This window comes from Bombus vancouverensis, chromosome 9 (assembly GCF_051014615.1).
Source record: "Bombus vancouverensis nearcticus chromosome 9, iyBomVanc1_principal, whole genome shotgun sequence".
Lineage (NCBI taxonomy): Eukaryota > Metazoa > Arthropoda > Insecta > Hymenoptera > Apidae > Bombus > Bombus vancouverensis.
The window spans coordinates 13058760-13082199 of record NC_134919.1 but is presented as its reverse complement, the minus strand read 5'-3'; the positions used below and the strand labels follow the sequence as shown (position 1 = coordinate 13082199).

Below are 23440 nucleotides of genomic sequence, written 5' to 3'. Positions count from 1 at the left end.
AGCGTATTGCCCAGGTTGAATTTCCCGTTTTGTTCTCTATTCTAATCCAGCTTAGTTGACCCATTTTTGTGGCTGAATATGCAAATTTTTAGCTTGGCTTAGACCCCGAAACGTGGAAGTTTCTCATAACGAGCGGTTTCGATAGTACACTAAACATTACAATTGTTCGGTTTGAAAGAAACGTTCAACTTATTATCGCGAGTAGTTATCTTTTCAAAAAAGAGAGATAGATAATCGGAATAACGAATGGAGCAATCGGCTCGATCGTTTCGATGGTAAACTTTACGCGCTTTCAAGTTTTCGCCGAAGCTCAAGTTTCTAGTTCGAGGGGTAATTAACAAACGGCGTTCTTATTCAAAGTGTAAAACATCGCAAGGTCGATTGTAGCTGTATGTAGCACACGGCCCGTATGTTCTTGCAACTTACGACGCGGCATTTAGAATGCAATTCTGCTGGAACGACGCTTCTTGCTTAGGAATGCGTTGCCAGGTAATTGCAGCATTAAACTGTCTAATTCTAAACACTGTTTTAGATCCCATTTCCATTTTACGCCGTTGTAAAGTCTTTGGAAGATGTATTTAATTATAGACCTGCTCCAATTAGCTTTGCAATTCCACACGATTTTTCTTCTATCGATCACAGCAATTTCATAACTGGAATCTTCATAGTTAGATATGCCAATTCTGTATTATACATGTACGAAATATTGATTAAATATACGGAAATATATTGACGAAATATGATTCGAGTAAATTGTTTTGAAATTGTCGATGTTCATTTTTGCCCGGAAAAACTTAATTTCATAAAACGACGGAAAAATTTAATTCCAGCTATTGTTTCAATTCGTCAACAGTAAATTGACCGATCGTGCTTGCAGTCGTGTGTTATTTAAAATCAATTTACTACTTACTCCTTTTCCGCATGGCTCGCGCTAAATAGAAACGGTTAGAATTAATCGAATTGATTAATCAATCTGAAACATTAATTCATTTGATTAAAACGTGAAAAAACGAACGATAATCTTTATGTAAAATTACTCACGTTGATTTCGTATTCGTTCTGAAACGTCGATGACATTTAATCTTCGCAAGTACGTTATATTTTATACCAAATTCCCATTTTACAAGCATTTCCTTGTCCCGTGAAATCTTTATTAAAACGTTATACACTCAAATTTTTCTACAATTTCTTTTTCCCAATTTCAGCTTAATTTAATGTACAGACATCTGTAGTATTTTGTATATAGCGTTCTGAACCGCTGAACCTTTTCTTACCCCATACAAATGTAGAATCGTATAGTATTTTTCTTAAAGCAGAATTCGTGATTTGTGATAAAAAGTTGCGGCAAAAAATTAATGGATTTTTCTTTCGATGTTTAAGGAGAGAAAGTCTTAAAGTCATTTAATCTAGCGGCTTATAAGGTGAATGAAAGAGGAAATGGCCACGTGCTGCACGTATACGACAGACGAACGAAAGGTTGCCGTAAGTGGCTATTACAAGAGCTCATAGCCTCGTTCTCGAACGTATGATCGAGTCCGGTGATTCGATTTCATTGGCGATTCGCCATGAAACTCGAAACGAACTCGCGACATCCGATTTACTTAGTATTGCCTTCGCATCCCTTGGCTTCGTTCCGCCTCTTGCAATTTTGTTTCGTCTTCCGGTGGATAAATGAATCGTAAATCCCTTTTCCGTTACCCTCCTCTTCCGTTCATTTTCCGCCTGTATACATTTATTATGAATTTAATATTCATATATATCGTTGTATATATCTACTCCGCGTGTTTACGTCTTCGTTTTAATAATTACGACGATACGAATGAACATGTCACACACGACGACGAGTAACCGCATACACGAGCAACGAAACATCCATCTTCAAGTTTACGATTATCAGGAAACAGTTTTAAGGCTATCGCAAAGCGGCTTATGCTTTGTGCAGAGGATTGTGGAACGTAGCGAAGTAATTTGTTTTCATGAAATATATGCACCGTAGACCGATTATGCATGCGCTTTACACAGCAACAGGTATGTTAGTCTCCAAATAATGCAGGTGGAAAACCCAACTCACTGGCGGTTCAAACGAATCTCATTTTCTCGCGTTCCTTTCTGCTGGGATTATCGTTGTCGATCTACAGTATTACGTTCTCGGCCACGTTGCCGTTGGAAATTGCAACGTGCAAATGAAACGTCACTGCTAATTCGTAATTTGTTATAGAGTGAAATTTTTATCGAGAAACCATCGGGGAAGTACAGCTCATCGAGTCTATTATTAGATATCAGTAGATATTATTTATTGCTCATATTGAAAATACGAATCTTAACGAAGAAACGACAAATTCCCTTCGTCACGATATTTTCTGATTATTCTTGTAGAACGGATATCAACTATTGTATCATGAAATCCGACTAACTTACATCTATGAAACTCGAACGTGTCTTCATTCTAAATCACTCAGTGACGCTTGATATCCTCTTCAATTAATCTAACGAGGAATCAATTTCAAGCTTGGTAAGAGCATGAAGGAATGCCTCCAGATGGTCGAATGAGTCAAAGAACGGATGAAACAGCGGTAAAATCTTCCGTACAATTTCGTCTTGGATAGTTTTAATTAAATAATGATTCGTTTCCCTCTCATTTCTAACATTTTCTCGATTCCTCGCCACAGTTCTGATAATGAAGTTTCTCGAAGGAATATTTTCGTCATTGTAACGTCATCGATCACGTGCCAACCAAAAATGGAATCGAAAGAAGAAATCGAGAACGGAATCGCCTGCGGCTTTCACGAGGAATCGAAGAAATTCATTTGCTCGCGACCGATCTGATACTCCAGGCTCTAAGGCGAGATCTTATTTCAAGTTAAAAAGGAAAAGAAAAGAAAAAAGAAATTTCACGCAGAAAAGCGAGAAGGAATCCGAATCTTCTTCGAGAATTCGGAGACAAACTAGATATAGTCGTACACTCGTTCCATTGCTTTTTCCCAAGATTATTTGAAACTTGTACGTCTCGTGATCTATACCACGAAAAAGTTTCCTCTTCTGTCCAAGAAAGAAATTTTAATGCGATACCACTACGCTAGCGTAGCATTGCCGTGTTTGGAAAGTCGACTGAGCGTAGAATGTTGCTTTATACAGGGTGAGGCACGTAAAACAGGTCATCTGAATATCTCGGCTGTTATTGGTGATAGAAAAAAAAAATATATCAGATGAAACTTGCACGGCGTCGTGATACACAAATCGTTACACAAATCATAGATGGACGGATCTAGATGGAACGTGAAAATCTTCATTATTCCATTGAAAAAAACGAAGTTGACTTTCATATGACGTCTACGCTAATAAGAAACTATTTACATCGAATTACACGCTCCTTCACACCACGTGTAAATTTGGTTCGACATATCTGTTTCTATCACCGATAACAACCGAGATATTCAGATGACTTGTTTTAGTTACATCACCCTATATATGTATGTATCTAGCTGTTTCCATCTTTTCTACAGGAATTCTTACTCTGGAAGAGAGAACCTACATAAAATCCAAAGATTTACAAAAATGCACATTTTACGATCCATTAAAAGATTTCCACGTACAATGACATTTCTGTCACACTCGTTGAATAGAGGCCAGTTTCACACAATGAAGATCGTCGCATCCTTTCCAAACGATGTTCCCCCTTGGAGAAATGTATCTCGCAGCGTGGAGAACCGGAGCAAATATTTCTTTTATGCAAAACCGATTTAACGTGCTCTCTCGCGAGTTTCAGTGGCGGCGACGAAATGATATATCGGCCGTGAGCACGTTCGCAAGAAGAGAAAGCAAACAAATACGAACCGAACGCGTAATGTCAGTAGCGTTCATATTTGTTCCTCTCTCCATTTCTGGAACTCATGCGACCACCTATCTCATATTTCCGTTTTGCACTGCCCCGGGCCAGTTAGTTTGCATCTGTCATTTCAGAGACAGCCTTGCGAACCTTACGCGCGAAATTGATAGTTATTGAAGTCCTGCGAAATTGATGGTTATTTGGAGTTGCCTCTGTTTGATCGTCGCGACCCAACATCGCCTTTTTTTCAACCAAACTGTTGGCTCATGAATTTTAGCGGCTTTCGATCGCTTTATGGCTGAAATATTCGGTGAGGAACAGGTCGGTTTTCTTGTTTAGCTAAGAGGCTATGTACGTGTTGTTTTAATCTTTACAGTTTGTGTAAAGAACGCGTAATACAAGGGCTTATCAAAGCCCAAAGCAATTATCGAGATTTAGACAACATTTCAAGTCACTTTACACCGATACCTGGCAAACATTCAAATTACAAACAAGCTTCGAAACGTTAGAGCGTGTCTCGCGATGTGCACGGGAATAGATGTACCGAAAAGGGTAATAGGATTTTCCAAGACGGTTCATACGCTTCTCAACCTAGCGAAGCGTGTTATCGCATTTAATTGTCAAAGAAAATCTTGAGTCAGTCCCGCAAGAAACATCTACGCGCGAGCAAAACTGTTTGAGAAGCTTAGGTTCGCTGAATGTCGCTTTCTCCTTGTTTCGCTTTGTTTCATTATCCGGAAGTGTGTTTTACCCTTTCCCTTGGTCCTGAATCAGTTAACGTTAATATATGATATGGAATATTTTTACGAAGTCCACCGTCAAACATGTTTTCGATCTACGACAAATTGAACATTTGATCACATGCAGATGTCGAGTGCTTTACGCTTTCTTGATGTTTCGTAGTAGCGATATCTTCTTTAGCTATTTGTAAGAATATAGAGTTTCGAGTTAGAGAATGAAATTGCAATCATCGCACGAGTGGCCTGCAAGTTTATCACGTGCTATTACAATATCGCCTACCTCTCTTTTGGATACTCATTGCAATAGGAACATGATAGACATTAATTGAAATGTTATCCTGTAAGTCGTGTAATGGGGCCCCTTCTACCAATGAGATCCAATTAGTTGGCCGTTTATTGAATTAAATGGCGAAGCAGTTCCATTATCTCACACACGGGAGTTACATTTTGTAAGCGCATTATGTACAGAATAGCCCGGTTATAACCTGATTATTTTATAACATTTTAACATTATCTACAAGAAGCCAAATATCGACAGTAATTACTTTTAATTCATTAGAGTTCTCTCTTGTTTACTTATTCACACTCTATCTGTTTAGCCCACAAATACTATTACGTTATAACATCCGTTAAACATTCTCTTAAATATAATAAAATTGACTATTCAAAATAAAATATGCATGAAACAATTAAGATAATGAAATGAATGTACATTATACGTACGTTGCTTTTATATGAGAAAGAAAGAACAAAATAGAACGGCGAATTATTTATCTCCTGAACGAGATCGTTTTCGAGTTTTCTCATCGCGGCCGCGATAATCGCTATCAGAAGGTGATGTGAGAGTTTCTCAAAGTGATTGGTCGTGGAAAGAAAACCACGAGAAAAGTTATCCTTGGTCAGAAAATTTGGAGCTCGCAGGGAAAGTTCCTGCGTCGAATTGGCGAGAGTTCTCCGGGAAAAGACTTGTAATCCACGGCTAAAGTGAAAATTGACGTTGCGAATGGAGCCCATTTATTTTGTAACAGAAACGAAATTCGACTGGAAGACCGTTTCGGAAGATTTGCCAAACCCTTCTTATTGATATCGTCGATCTATAGCCGAAATGTACGAGGAAGAAAGTATTTTGGCTTTTGTTTTCTGCATTCAGAAGTTCATCGAAGTTCGTTAGGCAACTCGGTACTTTTTTCTCGTTTGGAAACATTTTTTTCGAATGCATTTTTTAGTTCCCATTCGTAAATTTCATTGTGGATATAGCACACTGGAAAGCGTAAATTTATGCTCGATGCTATTGAAACGGCAGGTAATGCGCGCAATTGAAGGGAAAGCGATCCACTCGGTTCCAATTTGAACAAAGAGAAAAACCGTGTAAGCTCGAATCAAATCACGTTGAATCGACCGGCCAAATGAAATTCCAACGAATCCTGGCGAAATCGACGGAATGTCGTTGCTATAAAGGACCAATAAATTTTTTCCAAGAGCATTTCGTGAGAATGTATCGTATATTGGACGTGAAAAACACTGTTTCGACATACCAATTATTTCTACCCAAAAAATCGCCAGAATCGTCATCGTGATACAATGAATGCAATCAAAGAGGAGAAACGAAAACACAGAGTTTGTTTCTAATGCTATATACAGGCAGTCCCAGGACACGGTTTCAGCAACGTTCAATTTAAGATTTTTTAGCTAAATTGTTCTAATATCGTTTAAATATCTGTCTTACTTAACATCTATGGTAATTAGTGATGATATTAATGCCATAACTCATGGTATATTATAGTGTAAGTCGTCGTAAAATGTAAGTAACTGCGAAAAACAGATTTCCGCTACCAATCTATTATCCTCATCTATTTCTTTGAGAATAAAAATTTTCAATTCGATATAATTCTTCATTCGATTTCATATGACACAAACTGAAGAAGCGCTCGGAATTATGAACCAGTAAGTAAATATTAGACGCCAGTAATTAATATTATAATTATTGTTGTAATCATTTACAAGTTAGTCTTTCGATAAATCTAGACATTTCCCGGAGGTATGTTTCTCATAACGGATATTCATGATTGGCAATAATGATACACCGACATTCCAGTTATTTACCCAGAGCGCGTATAATTATGCATGACTTTTACCTATAATTTCATCTGCAATATAAATACTCTTACAATTTTGATGAGTGAATCGCGGCTGTGTGGCAATCAATATCGGAATCAATGCAATTCTGACGGTACTAAAACAATGCCAGACTAAATATATCCTGTTAAATAACAAACTTCACCATTTCCATTACTTTCAGATTTATTCTTCTCCTCTTTATTCGTTATTTCCATTTGTGCTCTTAAAACAGATATATAGAAGTAATATAGAAATAAACGGTGATCGTGTAAGGCATACGAAACTTTCAGGCAACAATGCCCTGTTAAAGGCCAGACACCTTGCTTTACAATATCGAGTATCTGCAACGACTGTTAATCTAACATCATTTTGCGTTAAGTCGACATAAAATCGATCAACGCCGATTGCCACAGTCGCAGCACGCGATTAAGTCAAGAGTTCGTTTGTTCTCCTACGGGAGACGCGCAAACGCAAATTTAATTTCCCAAGATTAATATCCAGCTATATTGCGAACGTATACCTGCCGCATCCATTTCTTTATTTTCCATCCTATCTCCGGAAAATAACAGTCTGTTGCCTGTTCGTTTAACGATGCAGAGTTTTAAACTCATTTCAAAGTTTACTTCATCCAGTCTGTACACGTAAGTTCGTTTGTAGTAATCCCATATCAAAGCTTGGAATCGTTCGGTCGGCAGGTATCTGGAGGCCGTCGACCGGGCCTGCGTTGTCTCTCGACGAGTCACACGCGCAATTCCGCCTCGCGGTCTCGCATCAGGGAGATTCACTCGTCCGTTGATATTTCAATTATTAAGCATGGACACGATCCTGCGAAGTCATCAGCCTGTGGATCATTAGACCAACTGATATTTCGATAATGAAAAGGGATTCTGATTGGACATTCGCTGTATACCGTGACGCGTAACGCTTCTCTGAGCGGCTTAATATACCATAAATGTTTGAAATTTCTTGATTGGAAATACTATTTTCTCGAAGTCTGGTTGGCTTTTTTTTAATGCGAGAGTGTTGATTTTTATCTATGCTTATGACAGGCGTAAAAAATACAAGAGGAAATCGATATCGAAACATTCAGAAACTGCAACAAGTGTATAGTAACTTATTTGGTAAATAATCCGCGAATATTTCATCTGGGCGAAAGTTTAAACAAACTGCCAGAGCTTCGTGAAAATAATGGCAAAGCGAAACGGAAACAAAGTTACTCGTCCGCAGTGACAGCAAATTATTACGAGTCCTCGACTCACAAAAAGCCACGCGAAACATGGCTGCAGGGTTACGCGTGTTGCAAGCATTCGCTATTCATTGTTCGACAAAAAATAACCGACATAAAGTCTCTTTCCCGTCGACGAATACGCGATTGATTTCAATTTATCGTGTGATTGAACAATAACCATAATATTATATTTCGAATCTCTTATAAAGCAAGCAGTTGTGAGGTCGTTTGAAAAGACCAGTTGAAATTCTCGTGTTCAATTGATTTTCGCTTTTATAACATTATCTCTCACGATATTCTGCAAATCTTTAAATTTCTTCTTTTTTTCAACTTTCGGTACGTACAATATCAAAGTATTTTTTAAACACAATTATTTCGTGCATCAGTGGTTATACCTTGGATAATAATTATTATTCACATTCACCGACTCGACAGTAATTTTTCACATCTTACATAGTTGAGATTAATGTTATAAATATTAGTTGCAACAACAAGATACCAGAAACCTACTCAAAAAATGATAAGATATAATTATTGAATTTTTCTAAACAGCACTACACATGAAACGAGTTACTATGGATTACGTCGCTTAAGATTTCGACAGCGTCAGCTGTCCTGCAATAATACTGAACAACGAAATACAGTATCTAGCAGAAACTATACTTCCATAACAAAAACAACACAATATTTCTATGAATATAGTGGACGCTGCATTCTGTACGCTTCGTATCGTAGCTAACATTCGACTGGGCGATGAAACTTTATAAAAAAGCATTTCAACTGTGAATCAAAACAATTGCGCTTCATGTAGTGTACATATTGCATGACAGATCCACTGTCAATAAAACGCGCGACAATAGACACCAAACGCTTTGAAATGAAACAGAGAACTCTCTATGGGGAAAAAAATAAGTGACCGTAATTACGTAAATAGTATACCTCAGTTTAAGTATAATAGCGGAAATAAAAGTTTTAGAATGTAGATTGTAATATATTGAAATTTCGATGAATGGTTCACATGGCATGTGAATAAATAAAATACTGCATTAGGAGAATTCTGCCAATTCATTAAATATGTATATAATGGATCAAAAGTATTGGAAAAATATATGGCTTTATGTTCTATAATTTATAACATATTCCCGAAACCGCAAATAGCAAAAACAGGTATTTACATTTCAATAAAATATTGTGCATATTTCACCAATAGTTAATATTACAACCATACAATAACGTAAATATAGTCAGCTGTGTGTTACACGTCATACTTCAGTATACATTCATTCTTTGCAAAAACCCGCTGTGCTCTGGGAACAGCAATAATTTTGTAATATTGAATATAGAATTGGCGTAATTTAACACGTACCATAGCACATAGACCACCAGTGACCCATTACATGTATTACTGGGTAACTTTAGTACCAATTTAATCATGTACTAAAACAAGAAATATTCAGAAGCGTCTTATTAATACGAACGACATTAATTGCATTCGTATAATTAATAATACTTGAATACTAATACCCGATCCTTACTAGTAATAACAAATAATCTAAAATTCAATCAACAAAAAATTTTGTTTTTCAAAGTTGTTCACATTCCGAAATCACAATGACCAATGCATGCAAAGAAATACATTACCATCCGAAGAAACTTTATATCGCGAAATTCATTTTTCAAGAAAAAATACACAACCTTACAGTAGCTGTCAAACAGGCGACAACTGTCCGCAGAGAAACATAATTATACCGTGTAGCAGCAAATCGATTTGTAAGAGAAGACTTAATCGCACACACGAGGGGAGAATAAAATTATGGTAAATTCTATGGCTGGCGTTTTCATAAAAATTTCTCCCTACCGTCGACACTGTAACCAACACGTGTACCAATCTCCTACGACTGGTGTTCGTGGTAAAAGTATAATAACCCGGCGTATATTGCCTAGCCGAGGAGAATAACGGGGAATTCAAGGTGTTACGTGCACCGCGCAATCCATATTTATCTTATGTATCTCGATTATAATAAGCGTCTACGAGGGCAACGAAAAACTCGAGGAAAATATTTTTCGACCGGCCAGCAACAGCCGATCTCTCAGTCGTATTTTGACTGAAATGGACTTCTACGAGACTATCATTATCAGATACTATCGCTCGCTTTTGATCTTTGTTGGTCGTATTTTTCGTATGGCCGATATAAACTAGACTTATTAATTTCTTTACTAATTAGAAAATCTTTATTTTCCACGAATTTGTTAAGCAAAAGAGCAAGATCGATCTATCGAAAAGCTACCTTCTCACCGACGTCGATTAAAATACGTGAAATTTGTCGTCAAGATCATTATTATGAATAATTTTTCCCATACGTGTAATGGATACCTATATTTTCGATTTCTTTTTTCGCGTAGAATCACCCCCTTTCCGCTTGTACCACCAGTTACCAACCACCCTGTATATAAAGGTATGTTCGGTAGATATCGCATGAAGTGTACTATCGATGTGTTATCTTCCTATAAATTTTAACGGGGCGTGTTAATATCTATCTATTAATATCCAATATCTATCTAATATCTATATCAATGTACATGATAATAAGAATTCCAGCCCACGTAACCGGGTCGCTTAGAGCTGTATAAATGGGCGATTTAAATCGTTAAGTAAAAAGTGGCGTTAAAAAACAGAGAAATGTCGAGTTGTCCTCATATGGTGTGTGCCCCATCAGTAAAATTGTCTAATATACAATTTTGTGTAAAATATAGAGAGAAGATGCATATATGATACCAAACATACTTTAGTGTAGCTCGAGAACTAAAATAGGGCACCCATTCTATATATAGAGAAAAGCTGTTCAAACTTGATGACATATTTCAAGCTTATCGAAATGCAAGGCGATGGCTTTTCGATAGGTTCATCAAGAACAATTTAATGAATTCCTTGTTTTTCGGATTCAAACATTCAGCTACTGTGGATACTGGTATTCGGCTCCAGTGAAGAGCCAAAAGTCGTTGCTATTCCTTATGCATAGACATACACTATAGGACGTATATAGAAAATACCTAACGAAATGTACACGATGGTAAGCCACTTTATAAAAAGAAACTTAACATAAATCTAAAAAACTTGAAAATATCTTGACATCAATTAAGTTACCAACAGCTAATTAAATGAAAACAATTTTCATTAAAGATGGTACAAATTGGATTCTCCTACTTCGTATTTATATATTCTATACAAGAATAACCAAGGGGAAATTGAATGTGATCGTTCATCCAGCGAAATGATCTTCACGCTATCGTGAATTGTCGTAAACAGAATAGTGAAGTATAGTTGTAGCAGCTCGATACCGTGGACTAATTAAACCGAGGATATTGCGTAACTGTAATTACGTCCTAATTGTACGCGTTCTACACTGATACCGTACGATTTTGTCACGCACCGTGTTGTATTTCGTAACCACAATGCTTGTTGCGTTCGTAGTACGCGATTATCGTGTGTACTGTGCGTGTTCTACGAGATGCGCGGATTCACACTACCGGAAGAAGACATTGTTACTTTGTTACGGGGATTCGCTATCACTGTTTTAATTGACACCAATTAAACGTCTGATGGTATGAAACCGGTATTATCGTTTTCATCGTTGCACTTGTATCTCGATAATGCGACAGTATCGAGGACTGTCTAGCGCCAACGAAACTTTGCAATTGATAAAAATTTGCATATTATAAAGAAAAGATTCAATCTGGTTTCTTTCAGTGAATGAACATTTTTTCAAGATTTTATATGTGCAGTTTCTTTTACAGCAAATGAGGTCATAAAGTTTACGTATTTTTTACAACACAGAAAGGACGTGATTTGCATACTTTTAAAGTTCATGCACGCGCTGCTGCCGGAAGTGAACTATCTGTACTATCATCGATTGGTTAATAAGGCGACACGAAGTATTCTCGTATAACGAAGTTAGAAAAACCTATCTCCAAAGATGGCTATAACAATTTCAACAAATAACAAAAGTTTTGTTTGTCTATACGTATTTGAATTTGGAGGCTGATTAACAAAAATTGCATTCAATATTCATACAATTTTTTAATTACAAAGAACAGTAAATTTTTCATTTCGATAATTGGGAAATTATAATAAAATTGATTTGTATAATTAAAAAGTATTGTAGTTAATATAAAGAAAGTATAGAAGATATCATGCCTGGAAATTGCATTAATCTTAGCGAAATGTTATTTCTGATCCGTTTCATTGAAGTGCGATTGATAGCTGCAATCCAGTTCGTTTATTCGGTTGATGAAACATTGTAAACTGATTTCGCTGTGCAAATGCTGCGTTTACACGTACCTATATATTTTTTTTCTTTTTTTATTCATGCTTCGTGTCGCACCTCTCACGGTGTTCAAATTTGATCAATTGTACTGTAATCGAATTGTTCATATAACATAGTATTTTTTTTTAACAACTCCATAAAAATAGAATTTTTATGAAACTTTCTTCTTCGTGCAGTTCTTTTCACAATTGGTTTGAATAACTAATATATTTACACAAATTTTACGAGGCAATTTCCAATTTTAAACATTTAACAAGTAATAATTTCTTTTTTTACTTTATAAACCATAAATATAGGTAACCATATAAACTACGTGATATTATGTCCTTACTTTATAGGTATTATGCATCATTATACAGAGTGAGCGAATAAAGAGTATTATCTAAAATAACTGGTTACCTGCTGGTTTTATCGAGAGAACGTTTTAAACAAATTATGTTACATTTCAAGGGAATCATCGGATGGATGCAATTTTATTCTTGTACATCTTATATTTTCTTAGGTATCAAGGTGACCTTTCGCTTTTTAAAATGGTATTGTATATTTTTTATAGCATTAGTCGATCCAGCCAGACATTCTCTACAAAAAGGTCTCAGAAAATATAAAATAATAGAAAATATAATTGCATCCATTCGACGAGTCCCTCGAAGTGCAATATAATTCATTCAAGACGTTTTTCGATAAAACCAATAGGTAACGAGCTATTTTAGATTTCAGACAGTACTTTTTATTGGCTCATCCTGTATATGTATATGTAACGTGAATGTATATATTTTGTGACACAGTTTCTTTAACGACTTTTAAAAACTTTAGACTTTCAGCCTGTACTCGACATGATAATGGAAACCAAATGGTAATCTTGTTCGCATATGCATATATATATAACACGAACAAAAGTATTGGCATACTCTTTAAAACAGAATAACTTTTTTAAAATTGGACCAAACGGTTGCAATTTTTTTTTTTTTTTTAGAAGTTAGAAGGATTAGTTTATTGAATGACGTGTAAAAAAAGTTTCGAACAAATTGAAATTGATCGGAATTGCGAAAAAAAAACAGTGAAGGCCACCTTTTACAACATTTTTATCTGAGCCTGAAATGAAAATTTAAAAAGTACACTTTATACATTTATGTTAATTGTATACATGATGAAAATTTCGTCGAAATCGGTGTATGCAGAAACAAGCAACAGGCATCGAAAGATGAATAAAAATGTAAATTTATTACAGTTATAGATCGAAAGTCGCAAAAAACTGCGATTTTTATCATTTTTAACCGTTTGTAGCTTACAGCAACATTTATCGATTTTAATATAATTTGAAACTAACATAAATCCTCAAAGCGTGCTTTTTACATTTTCATTACAGGCTCAAATAAAAACGCTGTAAAAGGTGACCTTTACTGTTTTTTCGCGATTCCGATCAATTTCAATTTGTTCAAAACTTTGTTACGAGTCATTTGCTAAACTAATACTTCTAACTCCGGGGGAAAAAAGATTCGAGTCGTTTGATCCAATTTTAGAAAAGTTACTCTGTTTTAAAAAGCGCTGGAATACTTTCGTTCGTGACTGTATGTATACAGTATATTGCATGCAATTACAATAACCGAGCTACGTTATAAACGGGATGAATAATTTGTAATATACTGTTGTGGATGAAAGTGGGGCACATAATTCGTTTATCGCTGAAATAACTGTATTAACTTTCTTTGAGTTTCGACTGTAAGTTACATGCTGCTATAATTACACATTGTAAATGTGACTCCAAAACAAACGAAAGTTATTATCTTTATATCACATTTCGTATTATAAGTCCCGTTGCACATACGTGTATTCCGCAGTTCTTATAGAATAGAATAATGTTTCTGTAAAATTGAATTCTTATTCAGGAAGAGCTATCAAAAAGTATCGATGATCGATAAATCAAACGATACGACTGATCGTGACAGTCATTTCCACACAATCACGGGTCAGTGCGCAGCATTCATAATGTTTAATCGTGAATACAGAATTATCATGTCCATCTCACTTGCTTTTGTCGTTCGCATTAATATTCATTTAAGAGTCTTTTATAAACGAAATTAATACAAATAGCCAGTCGTTCTTGCACGATGCAATTATCGTAAAACGAATACGTATATTTCATACTGTAACATTAATGATGAAACAGACTTTTCGTGTAGTCACGTGTATTACAACCATTAATCAATTTAATCCTATAATTTTCCTCTTGTAATCGTTCCTGCTGCTCGGATTTCAATTAATTGATGCTGATATAATAAACTTTACATTGTTGAATTTAAATACAAAGTAAGAAACAAGATAATAGTTTTGACACCTTCTTGGAGTGGAATTTAATAAAGACTAGAGCAGTCTACGTGTTAGATGCACCAACTATGAGCGTTAAAAGTCGACTAAGGATTAGAGTACGCTCACTTAATTACGTATCTCTCTGGCCAACAACACAACGGCACTATAGGAACGTCATTCCATTAAACGAGAGAAATTAAATAAAACTTCCATGATTTTTCAGCCTTGAGCCTTTCTAGTAAGTAGGCTAGAGACAGAAAGTTTAGAAAATATTTTTTCGTTTACATAGTTACGGTTGAAATTGTGTTATGAACGTTGGCAATAGCAGGTTATATTATTAAATAAACAACTGAGAAATTACAAGCCAAAAGTGAAAAACTGTAGGAAACGTGTTAAGCTTCATTTGTTATCTCGTGTAAATTCCGAGATGCGATGAACTTTTTCGGAACTCACTGTTTCATTCTAAAATCGAAGATATGATGTTCCAATTACCAACTCCTTTCGCACGTATGGTCTTTTATTTTTCTTTTTCTCTTTAGAAACTTCAACTGTTAAATTAGCCTTGTATTTCGTGTCTGCGTTTAATATACATATATGTTAATATACGCAATTTAGAAATTTATACGTAATATAGTTATTTAACAAATCTGTTACATTTCGTAAAGTGTAATTAGCAAAATTAACCTGAACCTGTTCATATTTAGTCAGAAGAAGTATGTACTTCATTAAAGTAAAACGGACGTATAGTCGGGAAAGGGAATGTAGAGTATAAAATCTTACGTTAGGCGAACATTAGGCTATTTGTGCTAGAACTTTGGCAAGAATGGGACCAAGTGTAAGTACTGCGTAAGGGCTTCTATGTCTTGCTGTTCACACCATTTACCATCACCCTTATTTCTTCTTCACGATAGAGAAGAAGATTCTGTATACAGTTGTCATCAACCGCACTTCCACAGGGTTAAATATGCTGCGGTCCCGAATTTTTATATTTCAATCACGCTCTTGTTTCAACCAGCAACAAAATTTTTAACATTGTGAAATGAAATTTCACACACGTGCATAAAAGAAATTCGTTGACAATAAAAAGACACGATTGGTTCTAAAATGATCCAAAGAACGCAACAGTGTTAAATAAGACAGGCGTGTTGAAGTCACACAACTTTAATCGATCAATTATTTACGTTAAGTGAAATTGACACCGTTTTCTTTCTGTTTCAACTTCGTGTTTCACTTTAGTCAGATTTCTGATCTTCGAAATATCGTTAAACAAAAAAACTTAAAGTTCCGACTGTTACGTTATCGTTATTCTTGTCGTATTCCTGCACCTCACGCTCGTACATCGCCACTGACCTATCGCAAACATGCTACCTATCTATTGGTCACTGACAAACATGGAATCTGCATATTTTTACTATCCCTACTTTTACTACGATTTCCACAGAAAAATGTCGGTCAATGGGTTAACTGTCACTCATTAATCTGTACGGTCAAATGCTGCGATTTAAAATGTCATAACGAAATGAAATAAAAAGGGAGGTAAAGAGAATTTTTTAAGGCACGCGATCCAAACCAGAATCGAGGTAATTATTATGAAGATTTGGTATCCTTTATATTATCTGTAAGATGACAATTGCTTTTCATATATCTTCCACTCAAAAAATTTTCGACGTTTTCACATACAGCTAACTTATTACGTTTCTAAGATATATAGCCTTAAGAGACAATAATTTCACGTAAATGATCCGTGTTTGAACTATTTGATGTTAATGACGTAAGTTAGTATCGCATTCGAATTACTGTGCGTATTCATATGGTTTGTACATTCGAGTGTTTTATGCAACTGCAATATTACAACACGACAGAGCGAAGACTAACGAGACATTGACGCTTCGTAAATTCTAGTTCATTAATTCCGTAACGTCACTATCTCACGCTCCAACATTCGAGTACCTCATTTATTCCGCAATACATCATTCCATGTTCCCCTTCAGCATAATCTGTTTCATTTCACAAAACTTTAGCATCTCATTTATTCGTATTCGCTAAATTTCAATGCTTTATCGCTCTCTGAATTCATGTACGCACGAACATAAATTTTCTGTTTTCAATTTCATCCTGATTTATGACATTCTTTCGTTATGATTTTGTAAATGTTGCGATTGCACTCTTGCTGTTTTCCAGCATAGACGCCGTCACCTTGATAACATCAGCGTAAACGTAGTATTATTCTGTAATGAAATCTACAGAACCGTTATTCTACTTGAAGGAGAATACTTTCTTCCATCAAAAGTACTTTTATCCAATTTTGCTTTGCATGTTATTTTGATCGTGACGATATATTTCGCTGCCATCGACTGGATTTTGCATGCAATTCTCGCGTAAATATGAAAAATTTGATCGATCATAAATATCGACAAATTAATGATATCTCCTGGGACTATTTCAAGCATAGATTCAAACGGCTGTCCAACGACGCCTCAGGCAGTTTCTCGAGCAAAGACATCTTGGTAAATTGGAACTGCAGATTTTATGAGCGGCTAGTCCGTTGCGTCGAATATTACGTACGAGCCATGGGATTAGATTGCGATACTTTCTGCGAGCGTATGGAAAATTTGCTGTTCAATACTAATACCATCGTTTAATTCATGTTGTACATTCGTGCAGCAAATGTGCGAGAGTTATGGTTTGAGAGTTTAAATTATTTCTCTCGATATTCATGCTAGTGATCTAACTTTATCGCATAAGTTTCATGCAAATCCTTCTACCTCTCTTTTATAAAATTTTCACTTCCCCTTCAATAATTTGTATGAACACATTGTGATCATTACATCATCATAAAGGACTTCTGTATAACTTTTCCAAATAAACGAACAATTTCGATATAGCACGACTTCCATTTGATTCCAGGAGAAATACGCGCGTTGCTGATTAACGATTGAACGATGAAGCGCAATCAACAAACTTTGCAGTTTATATGCAGAGATATTTGCGTTTCGCGTTGCTGATTCATGCACAGAGTACTGCGGATGTAACAATTCAAACAACGGTTGCGCAACTGTTAACGTCGACGCGTATAATATGCAGCAGAATGCTTAAGATGCGCTCGATGTTCGCGCCTTTTTGACAAATTAACGCCAGTGAAAAGCGAGAACGAACTTGTCATTTCGGCGATTCACGTCTCCGCGTACCCAGTCATGGTGCTTTTGCATATCTATTCGCCGGTTGATGGACACGAACGGAGAAAACTCGTATCTCTCTCCTTATCAGACGTAAATATATTCGTCCTCTCTCTCTTTTTATCTCTTCCTTTTTCTTTCCCTCGCCATTGTGAAATGTTGCACTCAATTTGTCACCTTCTTATACCCCATGTATCATTCACGTTTTCAAAGCACGTTTTGTCGTGTTCCTCAACCGCTGTCGTAATGACGATACAGTTGCGGAAATTATAACGGGACAGATATAATTTATATCTTTTTCTTCTATCGATAATTTTTTTTAGTACTTGTGAAATAACTTTTAGTACTTTTTCACAATTTGGGAAAATTGTTTTCATGGAAATGCAATTAACGGAATTATTCATATATAAATGAAAGGATCCAATCCGAAGTTCGTAGTCAGACGCTTATTCTACTGCATGAGTTTAACGCTAAGGCGATTCTTACCTAATCATAAATAATTTTAAGTATATCGCGTCAAACGTGATATAATAAAATTATAAATACGAAATAAAAGAATCGTCGAAACAGTCCGACCCTTGTTTGAACACTTCCGCAAATGATTTTATCAAGTCCAACCTAGAAAGGTGCGTGCGACAAAAATGTGGAACCCGGCAGAATTCAATTAGTTTTTGTTAAACAAACAGCACAGCTTCAGTAACTTAAAAACAATCGATTCGTCCGATTCATTTACGGTATTTACGAGAATATACGTTCGTCTCTCGGTACCGTTTAAACAGCGCTTTTATTTGAGTGTACACGTTCGAAATAATAAATGATTGCACCGAGCGTAAATGTATCGAGCCGACAATTTTGCAGGTATTACGAAAGCTGGTACATGGCGCCGGCGCGAACGCAAAAACTCCCGGTGCTGCTGTTGCAGAAATGTATGGAGCCTAGCCGTTTATCAATCGCTAATCTTATCACCGCATCGCTGCAAATCTTTGCCACGGTAAAATTCGTTACCAACCCGTTATAAATCTGACCCGTATCTCAAAAGGGAGACCGTGCTGGATCTATCTCGCGTGCCTATTTTCTCTTTTGATCAACAAACGATCTATGAACGAAATCGAACACGATCTTCCGCGACTCAATGAAAATTTTACGCTACTTTTAGTTTTAAAAGATAGGAAGACATTCCAAGTTTCCTTCAATGAAATAATTGCAACAAAAAAAAAAAAAAAAAAAAAAGAAGGGAAAGTAACGAAAATCTCAACTCATACGAACATATGCGACAATGGGTCCAAAGTCGATCCAGTTCGGATTCTACGGTACCGCATTATTGATCTGGCAATATTTTCTATTCAAGATCGTTCAAACGTCGATATCTTACTTCTGTGAAACACTGACACGGTCATCCAGAATAGGAGTCGACGTTAAATCGGAAATTGCAACAGTCACTCGTAGCGAATGATTTACCGGATGTCAGATATCTTTTGCGTTACAGTCGGCTAAATTAAGTTTCACTTTAATAAACGCATTCGCCGGCATCGTCCGTTATGTACCTCCGTCTACTTGTCCATGGATATAAAATTCAGTAGAGAAAGAGTGGAAGAAACAGAAAAATAATTTGTTGGAGAACAAGCTACGCTATCTGCCTATGATTCATAGTATTTCTTTTATCATTTTACCTATAACATTTTAATACGATATTTATGTCTTTCGCTCGAATTTAGAAACATCATATTATATCGAGATATTTTCATTTAATAAATCAATGATTGCAGAAAATACAAAAAAAAAAGATCGTATAATGGCAACATTTTGGTCAGCACTCCAATCTGCCACTTGCCGATACAAGAGGAAAACCGTTGGTACAGTATTTACTTTCCCAACCCTTCTTTCATACGTGTAGCTTGAACGAATGTGAGTTCCTTTTTCAGCGCTCGCTTTTACGATTAAAAGTAATTTGAGATACAATTTCTAGAGAGATAAAATAATATTATCTGACTTAATTACTGATGCGTAAGATAAAACGAACGAAAAGGAAAAGAGAAAATTGAAAATCGAAATGGCCGAATAAAATGTTTTCACTGATATTAACTGACATCGTATCGTAATTCATAATTACTTTCAGTGGTAATTAGATGCTCGTGAAAAGAAATTTATTAAGAAGAAACGAGCAATTTTGTCAACGAATTTATTAATTTAAGTCGGAATTAATTAAATCTCATTAGACGAAAATTAATTTATTAAACAAAGAACACGTATCTCGTGGCTCTTCGAGCTGCTGGAGCACGTTAAACGCCATTAGATCGTGCTAAGGAATGTTAACGAAATAAACATTTTAGAGATGTACGCAACATAAGATGGAATCATTGATTTTCATTCATATAGATAAAAGGAATAAAAGGAATTTTTAGAAAATTAACATTTATCGTTTGTTTAAATTATTAATTATACATAATGTACACATTCCATTCCCCTTCGCGCGAAAAGCAAATGACACAAGAGACAATTGAACAAAATATAAATTAAATCATTATCACTGCAGTGACTGCGCACTGTGTTCTATCATAATTCCAGTTTTTTCAACAATTGAGAGAAACGTCGGGCGTGCGACAAACAAATGGAAATTAATTCCGTTGAACACATTGTTAATTAAAAATGGTTTGCTTATAAATTGTACTCGAGTTTACAATGGTTGCACACTGATTTAATTATATGTCCTTAATATCGCAAATTAATTGCGAGGGTACGTTAGATTGAAGCTTCGTTCATACGTTCTTTAGTACTCGATATAAGCTGTCGAAAATCTAGCAACCACAAACAACAAACAAAAGCTTAATTTTCACAACTGTCATTTCAAACAGCGAAATTTCACTACCACAAACATATAACGGTGAAACATAGCATGTGAAATCGTTTCATCGTTCATCGTCGCCATCTCTATGCTTTATCTTATGTCTGCGACTACTACGATAGAACGAGAACTTTTTTCATATCTTGAGGAATGAAACGAATGAGCTCGCTAGATAATTTGCCAGATTCTTTCGCGAAGCAACGCCGAGGCGTGGCATATTAAATTTTGAAGCGACGTAAGTTACACAACAGCATGATGATCGCAATGGCGCCTTGTAGTTTCATCTCGAGCTACGAAATGCAAAGTGAATATACAATGCCAAACCTATTTATCTCTTCAACTTATATACAGATATTTTAATACTTTTTTTTACGACATTTTAATTAAATTTTAATTTAATTTTAATTTCGCGAGAAAATATTTCGACCATAATTTTATTGGATCAGTTGAAAATTTATCGAGCACCAGGTAAATCGCAAGATATGAACAGCGCGTATAGTTCGGTCGTAGCAATCGAGTTATTAATGGTGTTACGCGGGTTTAATTTATCCACGATATGGAAAGGAAGTGCGCGAGCGCAGATGCGTTTCGAATCTAATTATCTCCTAAAGTTGTGCGCTTTATAATACCATGTTAAATAGTTTATGATCGTATATGCGTATGTGAATATGAATGGCTTATCGAGCCGTTATCGATAATTCGCGGATAGCACGAAACAAGAAGTATTCTCTAACAAAGGTGAATTAAATGAGATTTCAATAGCAAAAGACAATAAGCTCTTTACTATTTAGTTTCGTCTCAATTTAGCGAATGAATTTCTCAGCCTGTTTGATTCCACATTTTCTTATGGCATTCGCCGATCGAAAAAAAGGCGTACAAACAATTAATACCTGTATAAGTCTATACCTGTTTGTCTCTTATACCTATACGCGTTTTCTTTAATCCCCTGTGCATTTTACCACAGCTTGTCGAAAGTTATCGAAAGCATAAAATATTAACCACTTACCTGAGGATAGTCTCCATCCTTCATCTGATAATCGAACACGTAGAAGTAGGTTTTAGGCAGCGGTTCCTTCTCGCTTTCCGGAATCGGTGCGATATGAGGATTATTCGGTTTCTTCGTGTGTCTTAGAGTAAATAGGTCGCCAGTTTGCACTAATGGCGCCACGAACTGAGCGTCGCTTAGTGCTTGGACACAGGCGTCCTTCGTATTCACTGGATGCTGCACCGTACGTTCCCAATCGGTGTATTCATTCACCACCTGATTCATCAACCAATAGTAATAATATGAAAAAGGATGTAAAATTAGAACGTCGTTGATTTTAAAATTAATACATTAGTATTCTATTGCATTTGCGGCACAGCAACATTTCAAATTATAATCGCAGTCAAAAAGATATCTTCTATGTAAAAGCTAAACACAGTTGGGAAGCCCTCTCCTTGCATTTCGTTTATAATATACAAAAATTACCAACGACTTTTATGAATGGTAAAAAAATGCAGTATCGTATTCGAAAGCCTTTGCGAAACGCATTCTACATTTGTTGCTGGATAGTATTCTTTTCTTTTTTTGTTACAGCAGTGCAACGCGATGTTTTTCGGAGGAAACCCAATCCTTTTTGTTATTTTCACAAATATCACAAATTCAGCTGGACCAGTTTAGAAACGCTTCTATAGTAACAGAAACATTTCCCTTCAACATGTATTATTTTTCCATATTGGAACCATATTTTGCATCGTATAATTTTCAACGTGTTGATTCGTTCGACGATTGAATTTACAAAAATTTGGCTTGAAACGTGAAATAGACTAAAAAAAGATCAAATTTTTCAACAGAGATATTTACCATCAATATTTTCACAAAACCATAAATATAGCGACGTGCTGGAATTTTCCACGCTAAAATTTGTCTCGAGCCCTCACATCGCTCGATACGGAATTTCGTCGCACAGTTAGCACACCACCCGTAAGTGGATAACAATTTATGATTACGAATAATCAGACAAGTGTACGCGATATACTTTTTGGACAGGGCTGGATGGTAGTTTCGCCACGAATGTGCAACGAATTATTCCCAGAGAGCGCTATGAAAATACACGCGAAATGGCCGTGAAATAATCTTCGGAATCGTTGGCTTATCGGAATATATGAAAAATGAACGATCACGAACCGTTAAACGCTTAATCGCGTATGCAAAATTGTTACGACCTTGTCTATAGGTCTTTTTATCCTTACTTTTTTATCACTGAATTTGAAGTGTAATTATAATAATAGGACGATTAATGAATAAGTCGATTATCATGCGATTAGAAGAAGAAATACCTTTAAGTAATTTAGGCGAGTACGAATTTCAAATAAACCATTATAATTGTAGAAAACAGGAGATAAATACAAGCCAGATTTCTCAATTTTTAAAAGCGATTTTAAAATTCAATCAAGAAAAACGAATTTATTCTTCCACCATGTAATCTTGAATTGATTTATCACAGTCGGTTTAACTATTAAAATCCACGTACCGTGTAAAATATTTCCGTGAGATGATACACGTACGCGTTCCTCACGTATGTCCTAATGATCCTGTCTCTCCTCTCACCCTCGAACCCTTGTTGTACGTCCTTCTCCGCGAATTTCCATAGTGCTTCGCTGGTAGTTACGCCAAATAACAAATCGTATTTGTTATTACTCGTGATCGGAGCACCGTGTTCGGCTTTCTTCGGCAGTGGCCTGCAACAAAATGAATTTATGTACCTTCTATGTACCTCTTTTATCTTTTCCTTCGTTGTATTTAGTTACGTGTGTTAACATTTATGTGTTTTAGCGACGTCATTTTTAATAACATTACGATCCGACGTAAAGAGTTCCGTTCATCGTTACGTCC

At 35.9% G+C, this 23440-nt stretch overlaps 1 protein-coding gene across 3 annotated transcripts in view; it reads right to left on the bottom strand.

Moving 5' to 3' along the window:
* The window catches only part of NLG-4 (neuroligin 4), a 261998-nt gene that overhangs the window by 76159 nt on the left and 162399 nt on the right, over positions 1-23440 (bottom strand). For all 3 annotated transcript variants that reach the window (XM_033345629.2, XM_076621322.1, XM_033345630.2), the window contains exons 7-8: positions 23079-23286; positions 21569-21823 (exon numbers count right to left, since the gene is read on the bottom strand). In XM_033345629.2, the coding sequence (XP_033201520.1) occupies positions 21569-21823; positions 23079-23286 (463 nt within the window). The remainder of the gene's footprint in view (positions 1-21568; positions 21824-23078; positions 23287-23440) is intronic.